The 21780-nt window shown below is 37.0% G+C and overlaps 2 protein-coding genes across 21 annotated transcripts in view; both read right to left on the bottom strand.

Annotated features, from left to right (window-relative positions):
- Positions 1-220: 220 nt before the first annotated feature.
- FGFBP2 (fibroblast growth factor binding protein 2) lies at positions 221-5183 on the bottom strand. Its single transcript, XM_042052956.1, has one exon. The coding sequence runs from the start codon at positions 2901-2903 to the stop codon at positions 2313-2315; it is 591 nt and encodes a 196-aa protein (XP_041908890.1). The 5' UTR covers positions 2904-5183; the 3' UTR covers positions 221-2312.
- A 149-nt stretch (positions 5184-5332) lies between these two features.
- The window catches only part of PROM1 (prominin 1), a 65138-nt gene continuing 48690 nt past the window's right edge, over positions 5333-21780 (bottom strand). For 8 of the 20 annotated variants that reach the window (XM_042052937.1, XM_042052947.1, XM_042052941.1 and 5 more), the window contains 16 exons: positions 21222-21374; positions 20257-20380; positions 19749-19852; positions 19228-19312; positions 17848-17994; positions 17506-17577; positions 15056-15148; positions 14331-14357; positions 13945-13998; positions 12386-12466; positions 12230-12298; positions 11601-11693; positions 10298-10413; positions 9141-9209; positions 6990-7028; positions 5333-6794 (listed from right to left, as the gene is read on the bottom strand). In XM_042052937.1, the coding sequence (XP_041908871.1) occupies positions 7010-7028; positions 9141-9209; positions 10298-10413; positions 11601-11693; positions 12230-12298; positions 12386-12466; positions 13945-13998; positions 14331-14357; positions 15056-15148; positions 17506-17577; positions 17848-17994; positions 19228-19312; positions 19749-19852; positions 20257-20380; positions 21222-21374 (1306 nt within the window). In that variant the 3' untranslated portion in view covers positions 5333-6794; positions 6990-7009. Of the gene's footprint in view, positions 6795-6988; positions 7029-9140; positions 9875-10297; positions 10414-11600; positions 11694-12229; positions 12299-12385; positions 12467-13944; positions 13999-14330; positions 14358-15055; positions 15149-17505; positions 17578-17847; positions 17995-19227; positions 19313-19748; positions 19853-20256; positions 20381-21221; positions 21375-21780 lie in introns of those variants that run through there. The other 12 variants (XM_042052946.1, XM_042052949.1, XM_042052951.1 and 9 more) reach the window with 6 other exon arrangements.

The following is a 21780-nucleotide window of genomic DNA, read 5'->3' as shown; positions in this document are numbered from 1 at the left end:
TATTTAAAAGCACACCTCAAGAAAACCCACAACCTCCCCTGAACATTGCAAACAGTTCCCTAATATCACTTGGATGCATTCTGCATGTTTGCAAATCAGACAATTATATTAATTTCTATGACAGTATTAGGTGAGTACGTGTACTACTACATTTTTTATTCACAGCACAAGAGCCTGGTAATAGCAATTGAGATCACAAATGAAAACTAACCACATTGGATTCATGGCAGAGAAAAATACAGCTTACACATTTTATTAGCATTCAAATTACATTTCTGCCTTGTACATACGATCTTCTGCACTGATCCTGCATTCGTGACTTGCTATTCTTTTCCATATCTTACTATTCTTTTCCATATCTTTCAAGGGGTTTGAAGAAAATTATTTCAAGTTTTTTGGTACAAGGCACAAAGTTTAATGACTGGACAGTCATGATCTGGAATTGTGTAGTGAGAATTACAAATCTGTGAGTAAAGATGGAGAAGTACTTCAGTGAACAATATCTTGCAGAAACTTTGCAAGGCAAACACAGAGCACTATTAAATTCTACAGTATGAAGTCTTTCCAGTTACATCCCTGCTGCAAAGCTCACTTGGGAACAAAAGGGATCATTGTTAAATAATAATCTGAACACAATTGTGTTGTAATCTGACAACAGGCCATTAGGTCTTGTTTTGTGTTTTGAGGAGATTTAGGCAAGTGCCCAAGTTGCCAAGGGAGTTACTTTTCCGAATATCTACTGAAACCAAACATTAATAGTGCCACTAACAGGTCCAGTAACACTGAAATCTGCAGCTGCAACACTGGTGAACACTTTTGATTTGCTATGTTCTGAAATGTATTACTACATTACTCTCTTATTTCTACTTTTTTTTTTCCTGCTGGCTGAAACTCATTATTGTAATATAAACCTCGTAACATTGAAAATATTAATATTCATGAAAACTTGTTCACAGTGGGAAAGCAATGACTCAGACCTGTAACTTCTCTTACACATTCTACCAACAATCTCTTAAGAAACAAGTGACAACAAATACTGTGACTTTATACAAACAGCAACAGCTAAAATTTCAAGAAAGCACACCAAGTACCTTTTCAAAAACCTTATTTTTATTGTTTGCACTAACTGTATCATCATTAACAGCTTTCAACTCTAACAAACTGAAGCAAGTCAGTACACACAAATACCTATGCAAGGTCAAGCAGCTCCTTGGTTACATAAATGCCTTGGTGTGTAACACGCCTAGGGGCAGTTAGTTCATACTAACACTTTAAGCACAGTCACTCCAGTTTCAAGCATTTTTCAGTGCTGTTAAAATGTTTCATTTTTTCTTTAAAAAGGAAACAGCAAAAAGATTTATAGAAATTACTCATTTTTAAACCAAAATTCTTATTTCTAAATTATTAAAATGCAGCAAGGACCATTCTTCAGCAGTAGTAACTTTGCTCTGCAAAACAAAAACAAAAAAATGAAAACAAAACAAGAGAAAACAATCAGTCACTTTGCTGTACTAGGCATAAATTATCCTTAGCAGCCTAAACGTTTGCCAGCTCATACTGTATATATTCCAATTTCTTTCAAGTTTGCCAGGTTCACTCACCAGCTCCTGGCTTTCTGAGTTGGAATGGAAGGGGTATAAAACTTATCACTTCTGCAATAAAGGGCTTTGCTTTTTTAAATGCTGGCTGAAAACCTGAGACTTATCAGACAAGTGCCTGAATGTGATCTCCTATCACCTCTACAGTAACAGACTCACAAACCAAGACAGTCCACTTGGGTTTACTCATTTCTGCAAGGGGTTTATGAACTAATTTTTTAAATTAAAATATTTAATTATTAACTAGCAGTTTTGATGGATAAGCTTTGTTTTCTCAGTTTTGGAATGTAGTTTGTTCCAACTGATACATTTGGCTGGATCTGATGCATTTGTTATTTATCTTACTTCCCTGTTGTAAATCCAGAAGTCAGCACAAGAGGGAAGGAGTGACAGAAGGCAAAAAATCAGCCCAATTCCAACAGTTAGAACTGAAATACTGTAAGATTAACAACAGATTAGGCAAACATCTCAGTACATACTGAAGACCTCACAGGAGGCTGTAAGGGAGTCCTGAACCAGTACAGATCACTGGAAATTTAAGCTGCCTAGCCCCTCAAAAGCCACAAAACAGGCTTTGTAATGTTAGATTTTAGCAAGTGAGGTTAGCACCTCCCCGTCCACATCCCTGAGAGGCGCCCAAAATCAAAGCACAATAGAATTACTCTTAGGTATATTCTACTGTGCTTCCAGATTACTTTTACCTGAAGCAAATCCTTAACCCCTAAAGATGCCAATGAGGTAGGAGCAGACGCCATGCAGGGATTCCCAGCAATGCTCCCGTGCCAGTTTCATTGCTTCTGTTTCATTTTCAGACCCTTGACCATGTTGGGTTGGGTCAGAGTTTTGCCCCGCTTCTCTCACAGGAATGGAAGCTTTCTGGACTGGTTTTTCCTGGTTTGCTAGATCTTCTAGCTCCACACCAGCAGCTATTTGCCTCATGAGAGCCTCTGGGGGAGCCTTTTGGCACATGGTGGTCTTCAATGCTTCCATGGATTCACAAGCATGTAGGATCTTTCTGAGTTCCGCGGCAATCTGATTCCAGTAGATCTTTGGATTATTTCTGAAAGCACGACAGACTGATGGCTTGCCAGTGAACTCACACCAGTAGGACATGCCTTGGCTTTTGCATTCAATTCTAAGTTTCATCTCCTCATCATCACCACTCATGGTCATTGTGCAAACATCTTTGCTTTTAGTCCGAAATTTGATTTCTTCACCATTGCTTCTTTTCTTTGGCTTCAGCTTCTGTCCCAATCCTCCTACACCACAGATCACAACCAGGAAAAGGAGAGCAAAACTCTTCATGCTGAGAGGAGCAGACCGAGATCCTTGAACAACACAATCCAAGGAAGTGCAAGCAGTAAGTAAATGGCTGCTCACAATTTAAACTCTTGGTGCACAAAGAAGCCTCTTCCCAGCAAAATACAGAATATAAGGGTTGGGCCTTTTTATAGAAATAATAAATCACACTTCAGTAGGCAAGTACTCATAATTTATAGCCTGAGGGAGTGTCAAATAACCTTGGGAGTGTGAACTCCTAAGAAGGTAACAAGACAAGTCTTGTAAATGCAGTTAAATACAGAACGACAGTTGTATAACTGAGAAGCACATTCCTATCCAGGATGAACATGTCATATTTGATTTTTAACAGATATTTTCCATTCTCCAGCTGCTTTATAGCTATCTTCATGCTAGAGCTTGTAAGACCATATCAAAGTAAAAAAAGACCATATCAAAGTAAAAAAAGATTTCTGTGGATTTTCACAGTAAGGATGCAACTTTAGCACTTCTTTTGTCCGCACATGACATGCAGTGGGGATGCATGGAAGGATCAACTGCATGTTCTTTGAGCCATGGAAGCAATACGTAAGCAAGAAAAGAAATAAAGCTTGAACAAAATAAGGTATTACAAGCCTAAACATTCACCAAACATTTGGAAATTTTATCATCATTTTTCACACCACAGGTCACTCAGCCAACAGAGCAAGACATCAGAACTGACTTACACAGGTCTCAGCAGCAAGGAACAGACCACAGAGCATGTCAGACAGATTATTTGTGCTTCATTGGTTTGGTTTTTTTTTATAGATATTTTCCTCTTTATAACAAGTGAGCTGTAAAACTGCCATAAAACAAAGGCAGGAGAACAGAAATATTGTAGTGCAGAATCCTGTCCTAGCAGTTTCTGCTGCAGTGACTAAAAACAGAGCTAAGGAAAAATCCCGATAACTCCCTTGGCATTCGGAAGGTCATGAGGAAAAATCCCTGCTGTGGCAATCCACAGTACTTTTCTGGCTATTAAGACCCCCACTAGGCACTTCTTCCAAAGACACGTATGCTACAGCCAGCCTGACCTGACTAGTTCCTGGAAAGGGCTATTGGATTGTTTAGTTGTGCTTCAGTAACTGTGGGGTGCTAGAAACCCTGGGTTTAAGACTGGCCTACATAATGGAACAGAACAGCATTTTGTGTATTTAGTCACTCACTAGGTAGTGCTAAACAAAATACCAAGGCAAAAACATTCCTTTAACACAGATGGCAAAGCAGAACACCACCACCACCAAAAGCTTCTTTAATAGAAGAAGGACAAGAGCCCCTTGTTGCTGCGGCAGCCCAGATAACCTGAAAGCTGCCTGCGTGAAGATGTAGCCACCTGAACAGCCATTCCACGTATCCTCAACCTTGTTCTTCCACTCAATGTGCCACCAAGTTCCCATGACTAAATACCATTTGACAGAGAGAACAACCTTGTTTTCATTCCTTCTCTACAACTATTTTAATAACATTTCTAGCAGAGACCTTATGTCTAGCTTCTTTCCATTAGTTCCTCCTGTCTCTTTCAAGGCACAGTGGTGTGGCTCCAGCCAAGTCTTAGGACAACAATGGCATAAGCCTACTTAAGACTTAAAATTCACTCTTCTGTTGTTTTCTGGGGAGTCTTCTCACCCTTCAGCCAGCCAGCCAGAATAACCTTGTTCCCCACCTCACACTTAATTTCAAGGATTTCAAATCCCTACTGCAAGCACTCAAATACCCCCTAATATTTGACAAATGTATTACACTTTGTTATGCACAACAGTACTGAGAATTTAGAAACTAAAGACATCTGTCTCTCTAGTTGTAATAACTGCTGGAGTCCAAAACAATTTAAAAATTCATTTATACCAGTTCCAGATCTCTTGTTCTCAAAGTTTTTCAAGTCCAATCATGAAAACAAATAAACTACAAGGATAAGGAGAAATATCAAAGCTTGGACTCAAATACATTTATGTGTTACAGCTATTAGGTTACCACCAAGTGTTTGTCTCACTCCCATCTAACATTTCAGTCTTGTCTGCCTGTGCTTCAGATTAAACAGTTTGTGGTCTCTCATATCAGTAGAAAACAATTGTCCTTTTACAAGGTAAGCTAGGATGCCAGCAGTGAACTCTGGGAGGGAAGTACCAGCAAATGTCTAATTCTGCTGTCAGTGCTATACAGAAACAGGTTACAGGATATTCTGCACAGCTCATTAGCTTGAATACTACCATCTTTGCTTAATTCACATCCTTGGAGGAAGCTGGAAGCTCCCTCACCCGGAGTCGAAGTTCTTTCAGTCCTTCCTGCTCCACAAGTAAAAGTCAAATATAGCAAAAAATTTTAATCAGGGTAAAGAAATTCACTCTCGTAAGATTTTAACTCAGTGCAACTCTTCTGAGAGATGTCTGTGCAACAAAACAAGGGAGAACCAAACATAAAGTAGTTAAGCAAGTTCTTTTTTATTTAAATGAACTGGGAACATTTTCTCAAATTAAAAATAGAAACTTTTAAAAATCTGCAGTTCTGAACATTACATATACACATATGCTACATACTGTCAATTAGAAATGTTTCCATTTATGACATAAAAATGAAAAATTTAAGGTTATTCTGGATTAAAGACTGGTATCACCTTTCAGCATTTCTTTAAAATTGTATTAATGACTTACAGGATTATCCCTACTTCAAGACAATGAACCCTGTTTGAAACAAAGTTAACAATGCTGATAGATGAAGAGATACTATTTCAGATCAACATATTAACTACTTCACTTGCTGGAAAGTTTTACACTGGTAACATAGTTTTGGCCTTGTTGATAAATTCTGTTACGAACTAATTCAGCAATTCAACCATCTGCCTAAATTCAAGGAAATAACTCTAATAGTACAAATGTTAACTCCAATTGCTAAACAGATTTGAATTCCAATATTGTAAATCACAGTTTAATATTATTTAGCAAAAATACTATCACAGCCTCCAAAAGAGCCACAGTGATACTATTAAGGACATTACAGAAGTGGGTGTGAAAGAAGAAAAGGAAGACAGAGGATGTAAAGCATTCTAAAAATCGCCAACACAGGACATCCCTCATGCTCTTTATGGATACTACTGAACTCTAGAAAGCTTAGCTTTTTCACTATATTAAGCATCCCGCACATTCCCGACCCTCCCACCCAAAGTTTAAAAACAAACTTCTCCAAAAAGTCCCTTTCAGATCTATACAGCAAAACCCACTAAGTATTAAATAATTAGGGGGGAAAAAAAAAAAACAGAAGGGAGAAAACGAAACTGCAACTGAGCTTCTCAGACACACAAAGAGACACCGTGGACCCCATTACAATTCAAATTTAGCCCAATGTAGTCATTCAAGAGCACCAAACAGCAACACTGATCATGCTGGTAAATTCATTTGTGAAGAGTATTATACAATATTAAAATCTTAACTAAACACTTAGAAGTTTTAAGAAAAATGTATATACAAAAGTCTCTGAATACAAAATGTATTTTTATGTAAACGTGTATGTACTGTATTTAACACAAATCAACAATTTAAGATAAGAACTTGAACAATTGTCAGAGAATTTCTAGGCAAAGGCTGTTAATCTAATTAATTTATATACTGTGATGTAAGGTAGAAAGCCCAGTGTAAAAAAGTAAAAAAACAAAAAAAAAATTAATTCAAGCCTTGAACAGTGGTATTCGAGAGGCAGTGCCCTGATCACAAAATATTCTGTACAGTAGTTTATGGCATAACATTCAATAGTACATCTGGGATTTACAGTACAGCTGACATAAAACAAGTGGCTCAGGATTTGTCAGATGAATGGAAATGCCTATACGCTTGGAAGAATAATGATGTACTCCCACAGATGAGTCTTGAGCCTCATTTATGTAGCCTGGAAATAATAACAAAAACGAATCAGGAAAAAATTTATAAAGACTGAATTTTAATTTTCATACAAACATCAATATGACTGAATAACTTTTTATTTTCAGACCTTACAGCACACTCATGTTGCAGAAATCAGAGAAGCCTTCCTAAAACAGTAAAGTAGTAATAGATCTAGAATTGACTGAAGGTTATTACTTACCCCTTAACATTTCCAGTATGTTACCACTGTTCCACAGAGCTACACAAGAAAAAAAAACCAAACAAATCTGTCATATTCTTTTGCCCACAAACGGAACAGAAATACTGTGTCTAACTTAGGTGAGACAAGCTCAGTTGGCCCAAGATAGTCTCAATTTTTTACTCATTTAATCAAGAGTTTTCCAAACAAGAGGAAAGAGATTCATCGTTTTCTCCACCAACCTTTCAGGTTATCTTTGCTTCATGATCGAAATAAATACCTGGACTGCCCTCTTTTATGAATTTAATCCAGCCTCGTATTTTGCTCTCATTGGATTTGAGGTTATTTGTGTCTTTGACATGTGTACAAAAACACCTGTGTGAGACACATATACCTCATACAGCTCTGACTTGTACTTACATATCTTAGTGTTATAAAAATATTTGCATTTCTTTTCAGCAAAATTATCCAGTGGATTTTGAAGGATAAAAAAAAACCCAAATCCAACCCTGTGGGATTCTTTAAACCTGCAAAAGCATAGGTGTACAGAGATCTAATCAAAGTCGTATCTCTCAAAGTATCTCCAAAAATAATTTGTAGGAAATGAGAAAAATAAAGGATAGCATAAAAGCAAAGAGTATGCTGAAATGAAAATTAAAATTAAGATTTTATTCATATGGGAATGCCATACTGAGAAATTCAAAGCATGTGTGCCACAATTATCAGTTTTTCAAATTACCTCAGTTAGCACATCAGAAGACAGCATTGCTTCACACTGAATCTTTAAATTTATCATGGAAGCCCATTTTGAGTAACTTCAAATTTAGGAAAAATAAATCAGGACTGAACAAGTGAATCTTTGTGTAAAAGATTATTTTATGCTAGTAATTTTTAGGTTGCTCAGCAATGCTGAATTAAACTATTTATCAATGATTGAAATATCACAAGAAAACATGCTATGAACCTCAAGAATATTAACAGTCATATTAAAGATTCAAAGATCAGAAAAGGACTTCTAAGGCCTGGAAAATTATTAGTTTTCTCTTTTGTAAAATACTGAATGTCCTTAAAACTGACAGTCCTTAGATATGCCAGTGGAGAGCACTTTGGACTTAAACTCCTTGTCAGTTAATGTGGGGAGTAAGCACCCTTAAGTTGCAGAACAGACCGCAACAACTGTGATCATAAATATCACTAAAAACATTGTTACATAAAGACTTCCTTCAGAAGGAGATATGGAATGAAGATTGGGTCAGTAAATAATTATTGTAAAATACAGTTCTAAATCATAATAACCATCATCATTATCATAATCATCATCATCAGATGTAACCATGAACTCTGGCAAGACCCAAACTTTGAGCTCTCTGTATTTACCTGTTATTTAAAGCATAGTGGTATCTTCTCTACACATACTCAACCTATACATTCAGTCATGAAGTTGCAAGGCACAGTGAGCTACAAATTTCAATCACAAATTTAATCCTTCCTTAAGCAACTTTCAAATTTTGCAAACCCAAATAATGAGGTTGTGTGACATAGAATATTAGCCCCTTGGAAACTGAGTCTTACAACTAGCTAATGTTTTACAGCACAGAAGCTGTAGAGGCAGAAAAGAACCACAATGTCCTCCTTTTTTTAAACATAACTTGAGCTTCTTCCTTTGTGATGGCACATCCTAGTCCTACCCATGCACAAACACCCATTTTCTATGTTCATGCTTTCTGCATACCTGGATTACCTGCCTTTTGCACAGGAGATCTCTTCTCACCATTTAAAAAATAAAACTACTCAGGAGTACAAATGCATTCCCATCCTATCACTTTCATCTGCTATCAGAGCATTTTAATAGGTTTGTCACTTTAGGACCACCCACTGTGCTGACTAAATACCTGATTCATGAATTTTGAGATCAAATTTAAGCAATTGCTTTGCTAAGTTGCAGGAAATTGTTTCCCCACTGTAACAGGAAATTACTACTATATCTGCTGTTATGTAAAGAGTATTTGAAAAATATACATCATACAGCATTTGCTACAGTGAATAATCATGCAAAAAACCAAACAGAGAATTAAGAGATTCACTTTAAAGCATGAAGAAAATTGAACATGTGATTGAAAGAGAAGCTGAAGTAAGGACACATGAAGGCATGCAGTTTCAGACTTCGTTTACCTTGTAAAAACAGGATTGTGTATACCATATAAATGCTCTTTATGATAACCATTATTACCATTTTCCGTACTGTAATAAAATAAATACACCAAGAAAGACCATGTTAACTATAAGATGTACTATGCACAATATGGCTTCTGACATGTACATGGATGATGTATTATATGCAAAGATAAACTGTGTCTGTACAACAGAATATAACTTTTCCTTTGTAACATTCAAGAGTTATGGTATAACTATAATTTTACATTTTATAGTATTTTTATATTCTCCAAAAATCAATTAATTATTTTTCTATTCTTGTTGAGTTGGAGACTCTAATATAATCTATCACATCTGATGAAACAGAACGTGTTACCTCTTTTGAGGTAACAAGTTACATTAAAAATATAAACCCTCCCACATTAATAAAATAATTTTAATAAATATTAGCAAAAATGTCTTACGTTTTCATGGGTATATTTTCGAAACTAAAAAACACAGAAAAGCAGGAGTAATTAACTAGACACTAATAAGTGAGTAATTTCAGGTGTACATGCCTGTTTCCGCTCTACTGATTTTGTGAACATGCAATGAAAAACAACCACTGTGAAATGTGAGAAATGCAGTGCACAGGCTAACTGAACAATGAGCAAAACAAGGAGTAGAAAAGAAAACAGTAAAAAAAAACTGATAGGAAAATACGTAAGAATAGTTATCATAAAGTAAAATGCCAAGTCCCTGAGACAGAGGAACTGCAATTGAAAAAGGAAAGACTGGTTAGGAATAACTAAGACAGCAAGAAAGCAAATAATTAATTCATGGAGATTACAAATCAGGCACAATTCACCTTAACAGGTTACTTTGCAAAGCTAATAACTTGCACATTTGGAACTTATTTATATAAATGCTGCTCACAAAGTTCTGACAACCTCATTCTGGCGTAAGATTCCCACAGTCAGAGCCAGCACTATCTGCAGTCATGGCAAGTCAAGGCTACCAAAGGCCACCTGCATGAACCACTTTGCAGGCACTGACCCAAACCTGCAGCATTACACATGAATATGCAGTTCTAATCTGGCAGCACAGGTTTAAGGATCGTAGAGCCTTCACGTTAAACACCAGAAAAATCATTTTAATCCATTTGCCATTTAGCTTACTTTGGAATATATACTTACTCATCATATACATCCTCTGTATCCATTCTGCGATAGTATTTAGAGAGTTTTACAGCAAAAATTATGGCAGGAATTAGAAACATTGAAGAGCCTCCCAAACCAAACCAGAAGGTATTCTGAAACAAAAGCAAAAGCAAAATCAAGGAAAAAGAGATCATGGAGAAAACTAATCAGTAAAGTACTGAGCCCTTGCTGGATATTCTAACCATTGTTACCAAAAGAACACAGCAGAAATTAGTTCTTGCAGTTCTTGTCAAAATACGAGTTTCCAGCACTTTCTCAAGGCACTTTATAACTTGCTAACTGCAGCCCTGTTTGTGTAACTAATTTCATTATTATACAGTTGAACTGAGCTATCACCTGATGTTAAAATGATGATTTTTCAAATTTGATTTGTATTGCCTGGAGGCATTTTGACTTGGAAGTGACTCAGCTAAGTTCTATCATCAGGAAAATCATGGTCCATCTCTCACCAGACCGTTAATGGCTCCACAAAGGGGAACAGAAGCTCTGTAATCTATGAGCTAATCAATGAGTACAACATAGATTAGGAGGTTTTCATGGTTAAGCATTATCAAGATGAAACATTTCATGGTTAAGCATTATCAAGGTTAAAGTGTTTTGGCTTTGACTGCTTACATGTATTACTAGTAGTATGATTAGGATCTGGCTAAAAGTGCCATAAAGCTAAGTAATAGCTAGAAGGCTATTACTCCCCAGGCACAAACTGTTTACTTTACCTTCAATACATACTGGCTTCTTTCCAAGCTCTTTTGGCAAGATGAAAAAGCCAATATTGCCCTTCTATCCTGCTACAAGTCATGCTCAATGTCTCCAATACACAGAAATTAGTCAAGATCTGTCTGCTGCAAGTCTAGTGATAAAACCTCATTCAGGTTTTCTAGATTTCGGGAAAGATACCTGAAAAAGTTTTCCATTGGTACTTTCCACTCGCTTCCTGCCCACACCTCACCCTTTAACCCTGCAAGTTAGCAACAGTTACAGATGAAGCTGCAGACAGATCTTTATGCTTTTCCATTTTCCATTTCAAAGTGGTTAAGAATCAGTTAATTTTACAGAATTCTTGCTAATAGAACCTTAAGTTTAGCAAAAACCTAGAAAGTGCAGCACTGGTTTGTCTTTGGGCTTGATCCAGGATCAGAACATTTTCCTTGCATAACTTTGTATGTGATACTTTATTATCTTTCTTCAGAATAGTCTAGCCAGAATAATTAAATGCAGATGTATGTTGAAAGAATTTTCCCCTTGATGCCCCAATTCTGAGTAACAAAATGTTTCTTACCACAGAATCAGCTATATAGCTGCATAAAAAAATATCTACTGCTGTATCTATCACATTGGCAATAGGCTTGCATGCTGCTACTTCCATGGCAATCTGAAAAAAAGATTAAAAAATTACAGTTTTAAGTACCTAACAGAATAAAATAAGAATCTCTAAACTTGCTTACAATTACAGTTTACTAAATTATTATGTCTTACCCTATCCAAATTCAAAATAAATACCAGTAGGATATGCTATCAACTAAAAGTCTTTTACACATCAGCTTACTTTCTCAAAGGCTGCAGCTGAAGAGAGAAAAATAAAACAAGATGCTAATGACTTCAATTTGGACTATGCGGGGTCAGGTTCAGTGCAGTATTAGCACAAATGGGGGATTTCAGGCTAGCCCTGAAAATGATACTGTTAAATTTGCACTGCATTCCAACCAACACAACTCATCACTTCCATTTGGCAAACGCAAAAGAACTACAGGAGACTGATTTTCCCACTTACAGTAAGTACAAACATATTAAAACCCGAAACTATAAAACACACTATAAAAGTAATATTATTCTTTTTATTACTACTACTGGTTAGCTTTCTTATTTTTTTTAAACATAGCTTCTCTCAATGAAGTAAATGCACCTTACCGACTCCTTGACCCACTCAATGTATTGCTCAAAGTAGCCAATTATGGTATCCATGTACTCTTTTGTCTCCTAGGACAAATAAAAGAGAACAAAAGCAAGTTAATCTCTATCTCCATGACACCATAAATTAACGTACTTTGATCAAGTAGAGCTTACCTGGACAATAACTTGAGACGCGTTGTTATTTATGAGATTCTGGGCAGCATTAACAGCACTAATGACATTTTTCACCTTAACCTGGAGAGGAAAAGATGGTGTTTAATATAAACAAATGCCCCTCAGGCTGTTGCAATGGCTTTACAGCCACTGCCAGGAACCTATTCTCTTGATAAACCAGTGCCACTGTCTTGTCAAAACTTGACAAAAAATGCAATTCCAGACAGAACAGGAGCTTGCCTAAGGATTCATGATCATCTCAATATTCTGTCATTACTGAAAAAAGATGTATCAGTGGTTACGTACTGGTATGTTTTCCCAGATCCTACAAAACAAATTTATATATGAGGTTCGGTTTTATCTTCCACTCTCTTTCCTTCCCGTAAATGTAGAAATACTTAAATCAATGTCTATATATACACTACAGACACACAGAGTGCACAGGAGGAAAACAGTGGGCCTTATACTACCACAACAACTCTTGATGACTGAAATAGGACTCTGCACAGCCAGAATACACCCCTAATCAATATCCTGAAGGACTGAGATGTTTTTTCAATATATGTACAACCCCATAAATTCTCTCACAGAACACACACAAAGGATGGTGTACACAGAGCCTGAAAATGTACAGATATTTCTTAAATATACTTTGGAGTCAAACATCATCCCTTTCTTAACAACACTTTACTTCATGGCTTCTTCCCTCCTCATCCAGTTTCAAATCACAGATTCTAACACATACCTAGCTGCTGTGCTGCTGTGGATGGGTGAAAACTGTAATGGGAAGCCTTGAGGTAGGTTGGCCCATAAAGCTGTTAAGACTCTGACTATACCACTAGTGTGGCTGGATTCTTGCTACCAGAGCCAAGGCAGGCTGGTGGCAACAGAAAGCTTTGCTTCCAGGGAATTAACCATCCTGTTGCTCACTCTCTGGCAGAGCGAAGCCAGCTGGTCTCACTGTGGTGCAGGCACTACTTAGAGAGGAAACATGGGTAGCCCTGGAAAAGCCTCTATGCAGATCCAGGATCCCAGAGCAAGGCTGATGGTGCAGAAGCAGGAACATAGCGAGTACAACCTAAAGAAACAGACCACAGTGGGAGCTGGGCACAGAACAAAAGGTGGTTACGGATGTGAATCACAAAGCTCTCTTTTATCAGCTGTACTTTTGCACTGTGTTTTGTGGTTGTTCTCCCCAAGTTTTGCTTTCAAGGATTCCAGAAAAAAACCCCTACATTCTGAGGATTCTAGAAAAAAACCCCTACATTCTGAGGAAAATGAGTAACACACTATATAGAATGGTACTGAAGCCTATTTTATCACCTGACAATTCAGTTTACAATTTATACTCCCAAAAACATCCCAAATATTCTTCTTATTTTTCTTTTTACGCGGAAGAAAGATCTAAATCCTTGTTAGTTCCTCAAGGCCTTACAATCTCTTGCAGTAACAGAACAGCGAGAAATAGAAGAAAATGGTACTGAAAATATATGCTCTGCATATGCAGTAGAAGGATTTAAAACACAAAAATGTTCCTGTTGTCAGAAAGAAAAGCTTACCATAAGTTCAGATGATGTCCTCTTCAGTAACCTAATGCTCTGATTTAAAGTGCTCTATTGGAAAGGAGGGAGAAAAAAAGCTTCAAGTCATTACTACAGGTAAGAGCCCACCTGTTTCAAGCTTATATTCATGCTTTGATCTTCTATAGATTATTTTGTTATTAATACTACGTATCACACTATATACAACAGTAGCAACAGCTGCATTAAAATTGCATGTGGGTTTAATCATTGAATCAGTACTCCACCAACAGCACTGATTTAACTGAAGTTAGATGTAACAAACTAAGAAGAGTTAGTTGGAGGCAAGACAGAACAGTTAAACTCAGACCCAAGTGTTCAGAGGATTCTATATTGTGCAATTTCTGAAGGGAAAAAGCACTTACCCTAGCTTTAACATATTTCTTGACAGTCAGTTTTGTAAAAGAAAAAAGAGATGAGAATAATTAGGAGTTAATTAGGAAAGAACAGCACAGAATCAGAGTGGACCAGAAGACCTAGTATTTTTCTATAAGTGGGGCAGACACACTATATCAGATGCTAGGATAAACGAAAATTCTTCATGTTACGTAGAGAAAAAAGCAACACCTAACATGTAGGAGAGTCACAGCTTGATACTATGCAGTCTGTGTCAAAATCAGGCAGAAGCAGCTCTTTCACATCTTTCATAGCATCAATAAAAAAGACTTTGGCTCTTCATATACTCTCAGGAGTTTCCAATTTTAATACTGTTAGGTAACTGCTAGCTCCAAGAAATAAAGTGTCAAAGTGATAATGGCTTTTATTACTGAAGACCAGTAACAAGCAAAAAAAAAAGAATTAGTGATTTAGGGGGTTTTAGGGTTAGAGTTTTGTAAAGTTCTCCCCTGCTTTTTTCTTCTATTCATATATAATCACAAACAGCTATAGAAAAAAAGAGAAAGAAAAAGGCCAGTATTTTAGACAGCATTATAAAACGGCAGCATTTTAAATAGGAAAATTATTTATTAAACACATACTTTAGCCAGATTACTCTTCATTGACACAATCTGCGCTTACAGCAGTTCAGCTTTCTAACCTTAGAGGTTTGTATTTTCTACAAGTATGTTTCAGCATTGCTTTTATGTTTTACCATAGCTTGCTCCAGTGGAACGACTTGCTGGTTATGAATCATTCGAATGTTGTTTGAGTGTCCTTTTAAGGCATTTTCCAGTGCTCCTTTTGGCTGCAAAAAATGCAATTATGCAGTATTGTTCAGTAACCTCAAAGCTTTCCAACATAGCAAAAACAATGAAAGTTACACATCCACTCCAGAACAGCTCATGCTAAAAATGGGATATGGCAAATGGAATTCCTCAACACAAGGAGGGGAAACAAGTCACTGTATGAATAATTCAAACCTCAGCAACCAAACCAGATATATTACCTTGCTTTTCTGACTTTAACATTATCAGGACAGATTTAACTGAAGAGAATTTTCACATGGTGCACTAAGTCATTTTAAATACAGAAGAATGAGCACATCCCCCTCACACTCACTACAAGCCAAACCTCACTGCAAGAACCCTGCAGCACTGCACCCCAGCTGGGACAAGCATCTCCCAGTTTTGGAAATGTGGACATCACCCTGAGGAACCCTCTGCTTTCTGAAGGATACAGAATTTCAAGTATTTTTCAGCAGTCACTTGGAAGGGCACCTGTGAAGGATATTTCCTATTTTTGTGGCTCCCACCTTTCAATCAGAAGATAAGAGTTTCTGCTCTGATTTTCAAGTCCAAATGCCTGTCTGGAGCTCATGCCCATTGCCAAATCCTATAAAACTTGGTTTTACTCTCAGATATAAGTTTATTTTCCATTTCCTTTTGGTGGCAAAACCATTTGGCTCCCTGCATACACACTGAATACACACTGCTAACTCCATTTTGGATATGTAATAATAGCAGACCTCAGTGCTCAGAGATGTATTTGCTTCCTGTGAAGTGTTCATGTAAGCACTAAGCTGAGTCACTTGTGCAGTTTCGGGAAGTTTCATGTCCTTTACTGACAAGGTGAATTCATTTACCTAACACCACATGTTGGTGGTATTGCTCCCCCCTCCATACCTTGACCCCTTGGTTTGATCCAAGTTTTATTCCATTTGCTTCTTCCAGTCTAAAAAGCTACATTCAATTTTTTGTAAGGTGCCAAAAGATGCAAACTAGACACCCAAAATTGATTAATTCTATAAGTTTTTAGTTTATTTTTTAATTGATGGTTCTAAGAGCTATCACTAGTAAGAAAGTGAAATTATAAAATATCCTTGGAAACCAGTACCATTTCTTTAACAATCTAACTTTTGCATTACATATATTATTGGGGTTTTTTTTTAAGACATTTCAATATTACACTAAATAGCATCACAAGGAAGAAACAAAAACATACACTGTAACAGTGAACACATTTACTTATATACACAATTATTTGTCTTTTATATGAAAAAATTACTCTGTCTGATCTATTCTCAATTCTGATGCTTCCTTAAGTTTCTTCTACAAAAAATAGTGAAAGCAACCTACCAGCACAATACACTTTCCTTTATGGAACTATGTTTGAAGAATCCCAGCTCTCACTTAAGCCCACAAGCTGTCTAACCTTGACATGAGTGCAGGCGTGACAGGAAAAAAACCCTAACCAAACAAAAAAGCCCAGCAACAAGTATGATCAAATTATGCAAGAGGTGGAGCGAACACACCAGGAGCCTGGTGCCCTCCTCCACTTGAGGAATGGATATCTCATACATTCCAAACAATGTGGTCTCACTCTGCTGTGTCCCCCAGCGATCCAAGCAATTGTAGCACATGTGCAACGTAACTCCTCCTGTTGCATCGCAGTGGAGGAATCTGTCTTGGGCCAGCGTCCAGACCATGACCTTCATTCTGAAAAGTGAGTATGGCCTGATCCTGACACACATAACAATCAGATAACTGAACAGTCACCATCTGTTAACACAGATCTGTGCCACTTGCAGATTCATTTGGGGGCAATGTTGTAGCAAAACCCTCTGACCACTGTCCTGGCATTCAAAAAGCCCTTCAGAGGAGACAGTTTTCTCTGTGCATTCTCCCTCCACAATAGGGCTCCAGTTCTCATTAAAGTCCTTACAAGCTGCCACAGTATTAATTTTGGTGTTAATTGCAAAATCTTCTGCTCACTAACTGAAAAAAATTAATTCAAATAATCTTTTTCATCATGAGCTAGCCAATTTTTCTTCCAAATGGGACTCTAAAATGTAAAGACCGTAATAGGAAATACTGAAATGAAGCATTCCCCTCATTTCTCAAGCAAAGAGTGGAATTTAGGAAAATACACTTTCAAAGCAGAAAATGTACAAGAGGATACAAAAACCAATTTAAAGCAACATTTAAAATACAGCTCATTTGCTACACTGTTCTTCAGTGTTTTTCCTTACATGACATTATACCATGTATCTCAATGTTTGAAGTACGAAAACTCTCTCATATAAAGTCTATCTTGCCATGTTATTATACTTACATGGTATATAAGTGATACATTTTATGTATTATATTGCTGAATTGAACTTACCAGCTGGTCTGCTCTTGCTTCTAAATCATTAGCAAATGAGAGAAGATCAACCTTGGTAACACTTTTATTGATCTGAAACAAGATGTGAGCAGTAAGAAAAGGAGTATGTTGTTATTGCATTTACAGACAGTTTGCACTTAACTACACCACCTACTCTGTCTACTCTTTATTTTTTTTATATATATTGACCTTAATTTCTCAAGTGCTTTTTTCCCAATTTTTATGATCCTCCAAAACATGATGTTTCACACTAAAGCAGATTTTGCTGTTTCGCCTGCTGGTAAACAAACATTTTACTTTATATTTTGTCCCAGTCATGTCTCTAGTTGACTACAGTCTCACCTCTGTCAAATATGCTGAGAAGTCTATCCCATCTATTCCTGAAGAGCTGAAATTCAGAAGATTCTCCTTCCCAATTTCATCCAGCAGAATGATTTTGCTGAGGTTTATCTGAATGTGTTCAATTCTAAGTGCTACATCTTCTGTATACTGAGAGAGAAACAAAAGAAAGTACAAAAGTAGCTTGCAACCAGCACAGATTCTGCTATAGCCCCTGCCCAAAGCACCCTGCTTTTGCTGCCTCCTCATTTCCATGAAGAAGCACACACTGATTTTTGCTCACGTCAGTGTAATTAAGTTCAACAGAATCCACTAGGTAATGTTGGTGGTAATGTTCTTCCCTTCCCTGCAGTATCCACAGTACTTAGCCACTCCATGTTCTAACCAGCCTTTGCGTCTTTCATACCAATGGATTACTTGCCTTCCATTCTGTTTTAACTAACATCTCTCCAGGAAAGGTTATCCTTTAAGAATATAAAGTTCTACCCCTGGCCCTAAGTAAGGAAATCTAGAGAAGTCAGTATCTCAGTTGTGGCCAGGACAGACACTCCTCTAAATATCTTTAGTGGTGACTAAACGTGATTGGTTAATGTTACCTGAACTCCTCCTGCACTGCACCCAAACTACGTTACCCACAGAGGCTGCAGAGCTATAGCTGAGGAGTCTGAAAATCTGACTTCCTTTGCAGCCTCCTCCATTAGTCCATCGTGAAAACTCAAAATAATTTTCCCTCTTAGTGAATCTTCCTTGTTCATTTTCATCATATATTATCTGGGGCAGGCACTATATCTATTAGGTGGGTATAATGCCTGGCAGAATGGAACATGTATCCCCAGGGGGTTGCTGTAATGAAGACAGGTATTAAAGGCAACCCCAAAATTAGTACAGTTCTGTAATGACAGTGTAGTCATATATCATTACAGCTTAACTGAAAAGACTATTTTATCCCAACTACTTCCAACCAACACCAGAATTTCTAGAACCAAGGTATATCCTGGATCAACATAAATCTGACTGGAATCAGAGGAGAAGACACCAATACAGGCATTTATATAAAAAGAAGACCGTCACTGAACACCATAAGCAGCCTTTGGAAAACAGACTTCAACCCTCCATGCAAGTTTCAAAGTTAAAAAAAACCATTATTATCAGCACATAAAAAAAGCACATCAGAAAATCTTCCATGGCCCACTGAGACTAGTAAAAAATACTTCATTTGTAAGTAGAATTCCTTCTTTCAGATTAGCTTGAACAGCTCTTGCCTCCCTGCAGGATGTTTTGTGAATAAAAATCAAAATCCTGTAAAACCACGACGTGCTATATGGTGTTTTAAGAGCCAATATCCTTCAGAATCATGCACTCACTCATAGTTTCTTTACTTACCATACTAATATTTAAAAGCTCATTGATATTAAACAAATGCTCTAGGTGAAGGGAAGTATAAATTCCTTTGTTTTCCTTGCAATCACTGAAAAAATACAAATACACAGATCAGCCTAAAAAACACCTTGAGGATCAAGTATTAACAGAATGATTAACAATGTTTTCTTATTCTAAGAAAATCAGTCCTTTAGAAAAAAAAATACTGATTATATTTTTTGAAGCTCAGTCAATAAGAGAAGTGATTAACAGTTTCTGAAAGATGCAAAGTATTTTATCAAATAGCTTGACTGTATTGTCATACAGTACTATGCTGACTGTCTCTAATAACTCATATACAGGAACAAATTGCTTTTGCTTGTGAATCACTAGAAAATCAGAATGTCTTTTGGAACATGTGTGAATTTTGGATGTGCCTGAAATATGAAGCATAAAAGATACCATAAAACCAGTATGTGTAAATTGAATGGAATAAAAAAGAGTTAAATATGAACTGAATTACATCTTAATCATAACTCTCATACCTGTACACTTTTTCAAAAGTCAAGTTAACATTTGGATTTTTAAAGATGATGCCAGCAAGATAGTTTTTCCAGTGCTGATTTAGTAAGTAAGGTGTATCCAAAACCTAGAAGACAAAATTCAATAATGTTACTATAATTCCAAGTTTCCTTAAGTATTTATTCATATGTGGTCTTTTGACACATAACCACATATAAGCTTATCACCCACTAAGGAAAATACAAGCAAAACAGTGAATTCAAACTCTCTGGTGCAGAAAACAAATATTAAACCTCTCCATTACCAAGGAACAACTGAATCAGAAAAATCTGTCTCCAAAAGAAGACAGGCATGCAAAGTAAATTAAACCAAGAAAGGATGAATGTCTCTATTTGGTTTGTAAGGAGGAAGTAAAACCAGATCCAAACTCACTCTAAGTGTCCTATAGAAACGACATGCCATAAAGAACTGACACGACCACTGGGACTCATGGGGATTCTATTAATTGTTTAATAACATGAATAATCTCACCTTGAATAAATTTTTATCTTCAAAGGGCTCACAGACCAATTTTTCTACATTTCCACCTGTGACAAAAGTGAGCACCACTACAACCATCAGCACCCAGGAGAAAAGAAAACTGAATCCAACACCACTGAAAAAGAAGTTTTTGCTTTATAAGAACACAGTGTGTATACATATACATACACATATATATACATACTTGGGGCAATAGTGAAGCCAACAGTTAGCAGCTATAACAGATATGAAAACTGATTGATGGTTGAAATTGCTCTGTTTCAAATACGTTCTTGCCCTGTGAAACATCTTAAATGTTTCAGACCTGTAAAGTCTTCAGCTAAAATGCATTTGAAACCTCACATTAGCATTGGGCATGCAAACTGTTTGAGGAATTACATTTAAGGGCCACAAAACCATACAATTTTCTTTTTTAAACTCAACTATCTAGCCTTGTGCTCTCAAAAAAATTTTAGACTTTCATATGTTATCTTCCCCTGCACTCAGCAGAAACTACATTAAACCACTCCAAGGCACTTTTCAACCCCAAACATCCAGAAACGCTCTCAGAAGGTCAAATGCTTTTGTCTCCTTGCATGGCTTTTCTTAAAATTTTGACCAAATGTTCAAGTCTACTAAAAAGTTTTGGATTTCCCCTAATATATTCTATTGTCTGTCCCCGTTTTTACAGATTCCAAAGAGGCTTGCACAGAAATTCATTAGCCACAGCACTCACCTTACAATGGTAGATTCAAAGGTTTTATCCTTCAGCCGTGATCCTCAATGAAAGAACAACCCCAAATCCCCAAGTCCCTCAGTGAAAGCATGTGAAATCAATATTTATTTCTATTTTTTCTCTGCAGATATACCTATGTAACAAACCAAATTCTTTTCATATCTGTGTCCTTCAAAAACTCAACCAAACCAACCTCCTACAGGTGCCTTTATTCCCTTTTTCACCGGTAAGTGAAACTTACGCCATAAGAAAGTTTCCTCCAGTGTTGGAGATACAGCCTCTGGTTGTTGGAGAAGCATGTTTATCATAACCACAGGTGCCACATAGCAATCCAAGATAGTAAAAGACCAGAATCAGGACCACCATGCAGCACAGAATGAGACAACCCAGCCACCTAAGGAATAAAACATAAAGGTCTTGGTTATTTTCACACAAAGAACATGCTGGAGACCTTCAGGAGACATCATGCAATACTCTATTCCCAAATGTCCCACTTGTGGTTCTGTGTCAGCAGAGAGAAGAATAATTTGCTACACTAGCGTGTATTCTGGGCCAGCCCACAGTCACTGCTGGATCGCAGTCAGCTGCTACTGAAGGACTGGGGAACAAACGCCACAGGAACAAGGTGTTCCCAACCCCAGTTACTGCAGGTGGACTGTGCTGAAGTGTCAAAGTGCTCCAAGTGGAGCACACAATTACTCAGAGGAAGCAGATGTTCAAACGGTAATTCAACAATCAATGGAAAAATTTATGCATGTGGACTGGCCATTGGTCATGAAGTACACAGTTGCTCTTACTGT

The sequence above is a fragment of the Corvus kubaryi genome, unplaced genomic scaffold, assembly GCF_017639235.1.
Source record: "Corvus kubaryi isolate FWS band 111438036 unplaced genomic scaffold, C.kubaryi_AGA036_p1.0 split1-131, whole genome shotgun sequence".
NCBI classification, from domain to species: Eukaryota; Metazoa; Chordata; class Aves; order Passeriformes; family Corvidae; genus Corvus; species Corvus kubaryi.
Note: the sequence above shows the minus strand (reverse complement) of the source record. Positions and strands in the feature narration are given on the sequence as shown.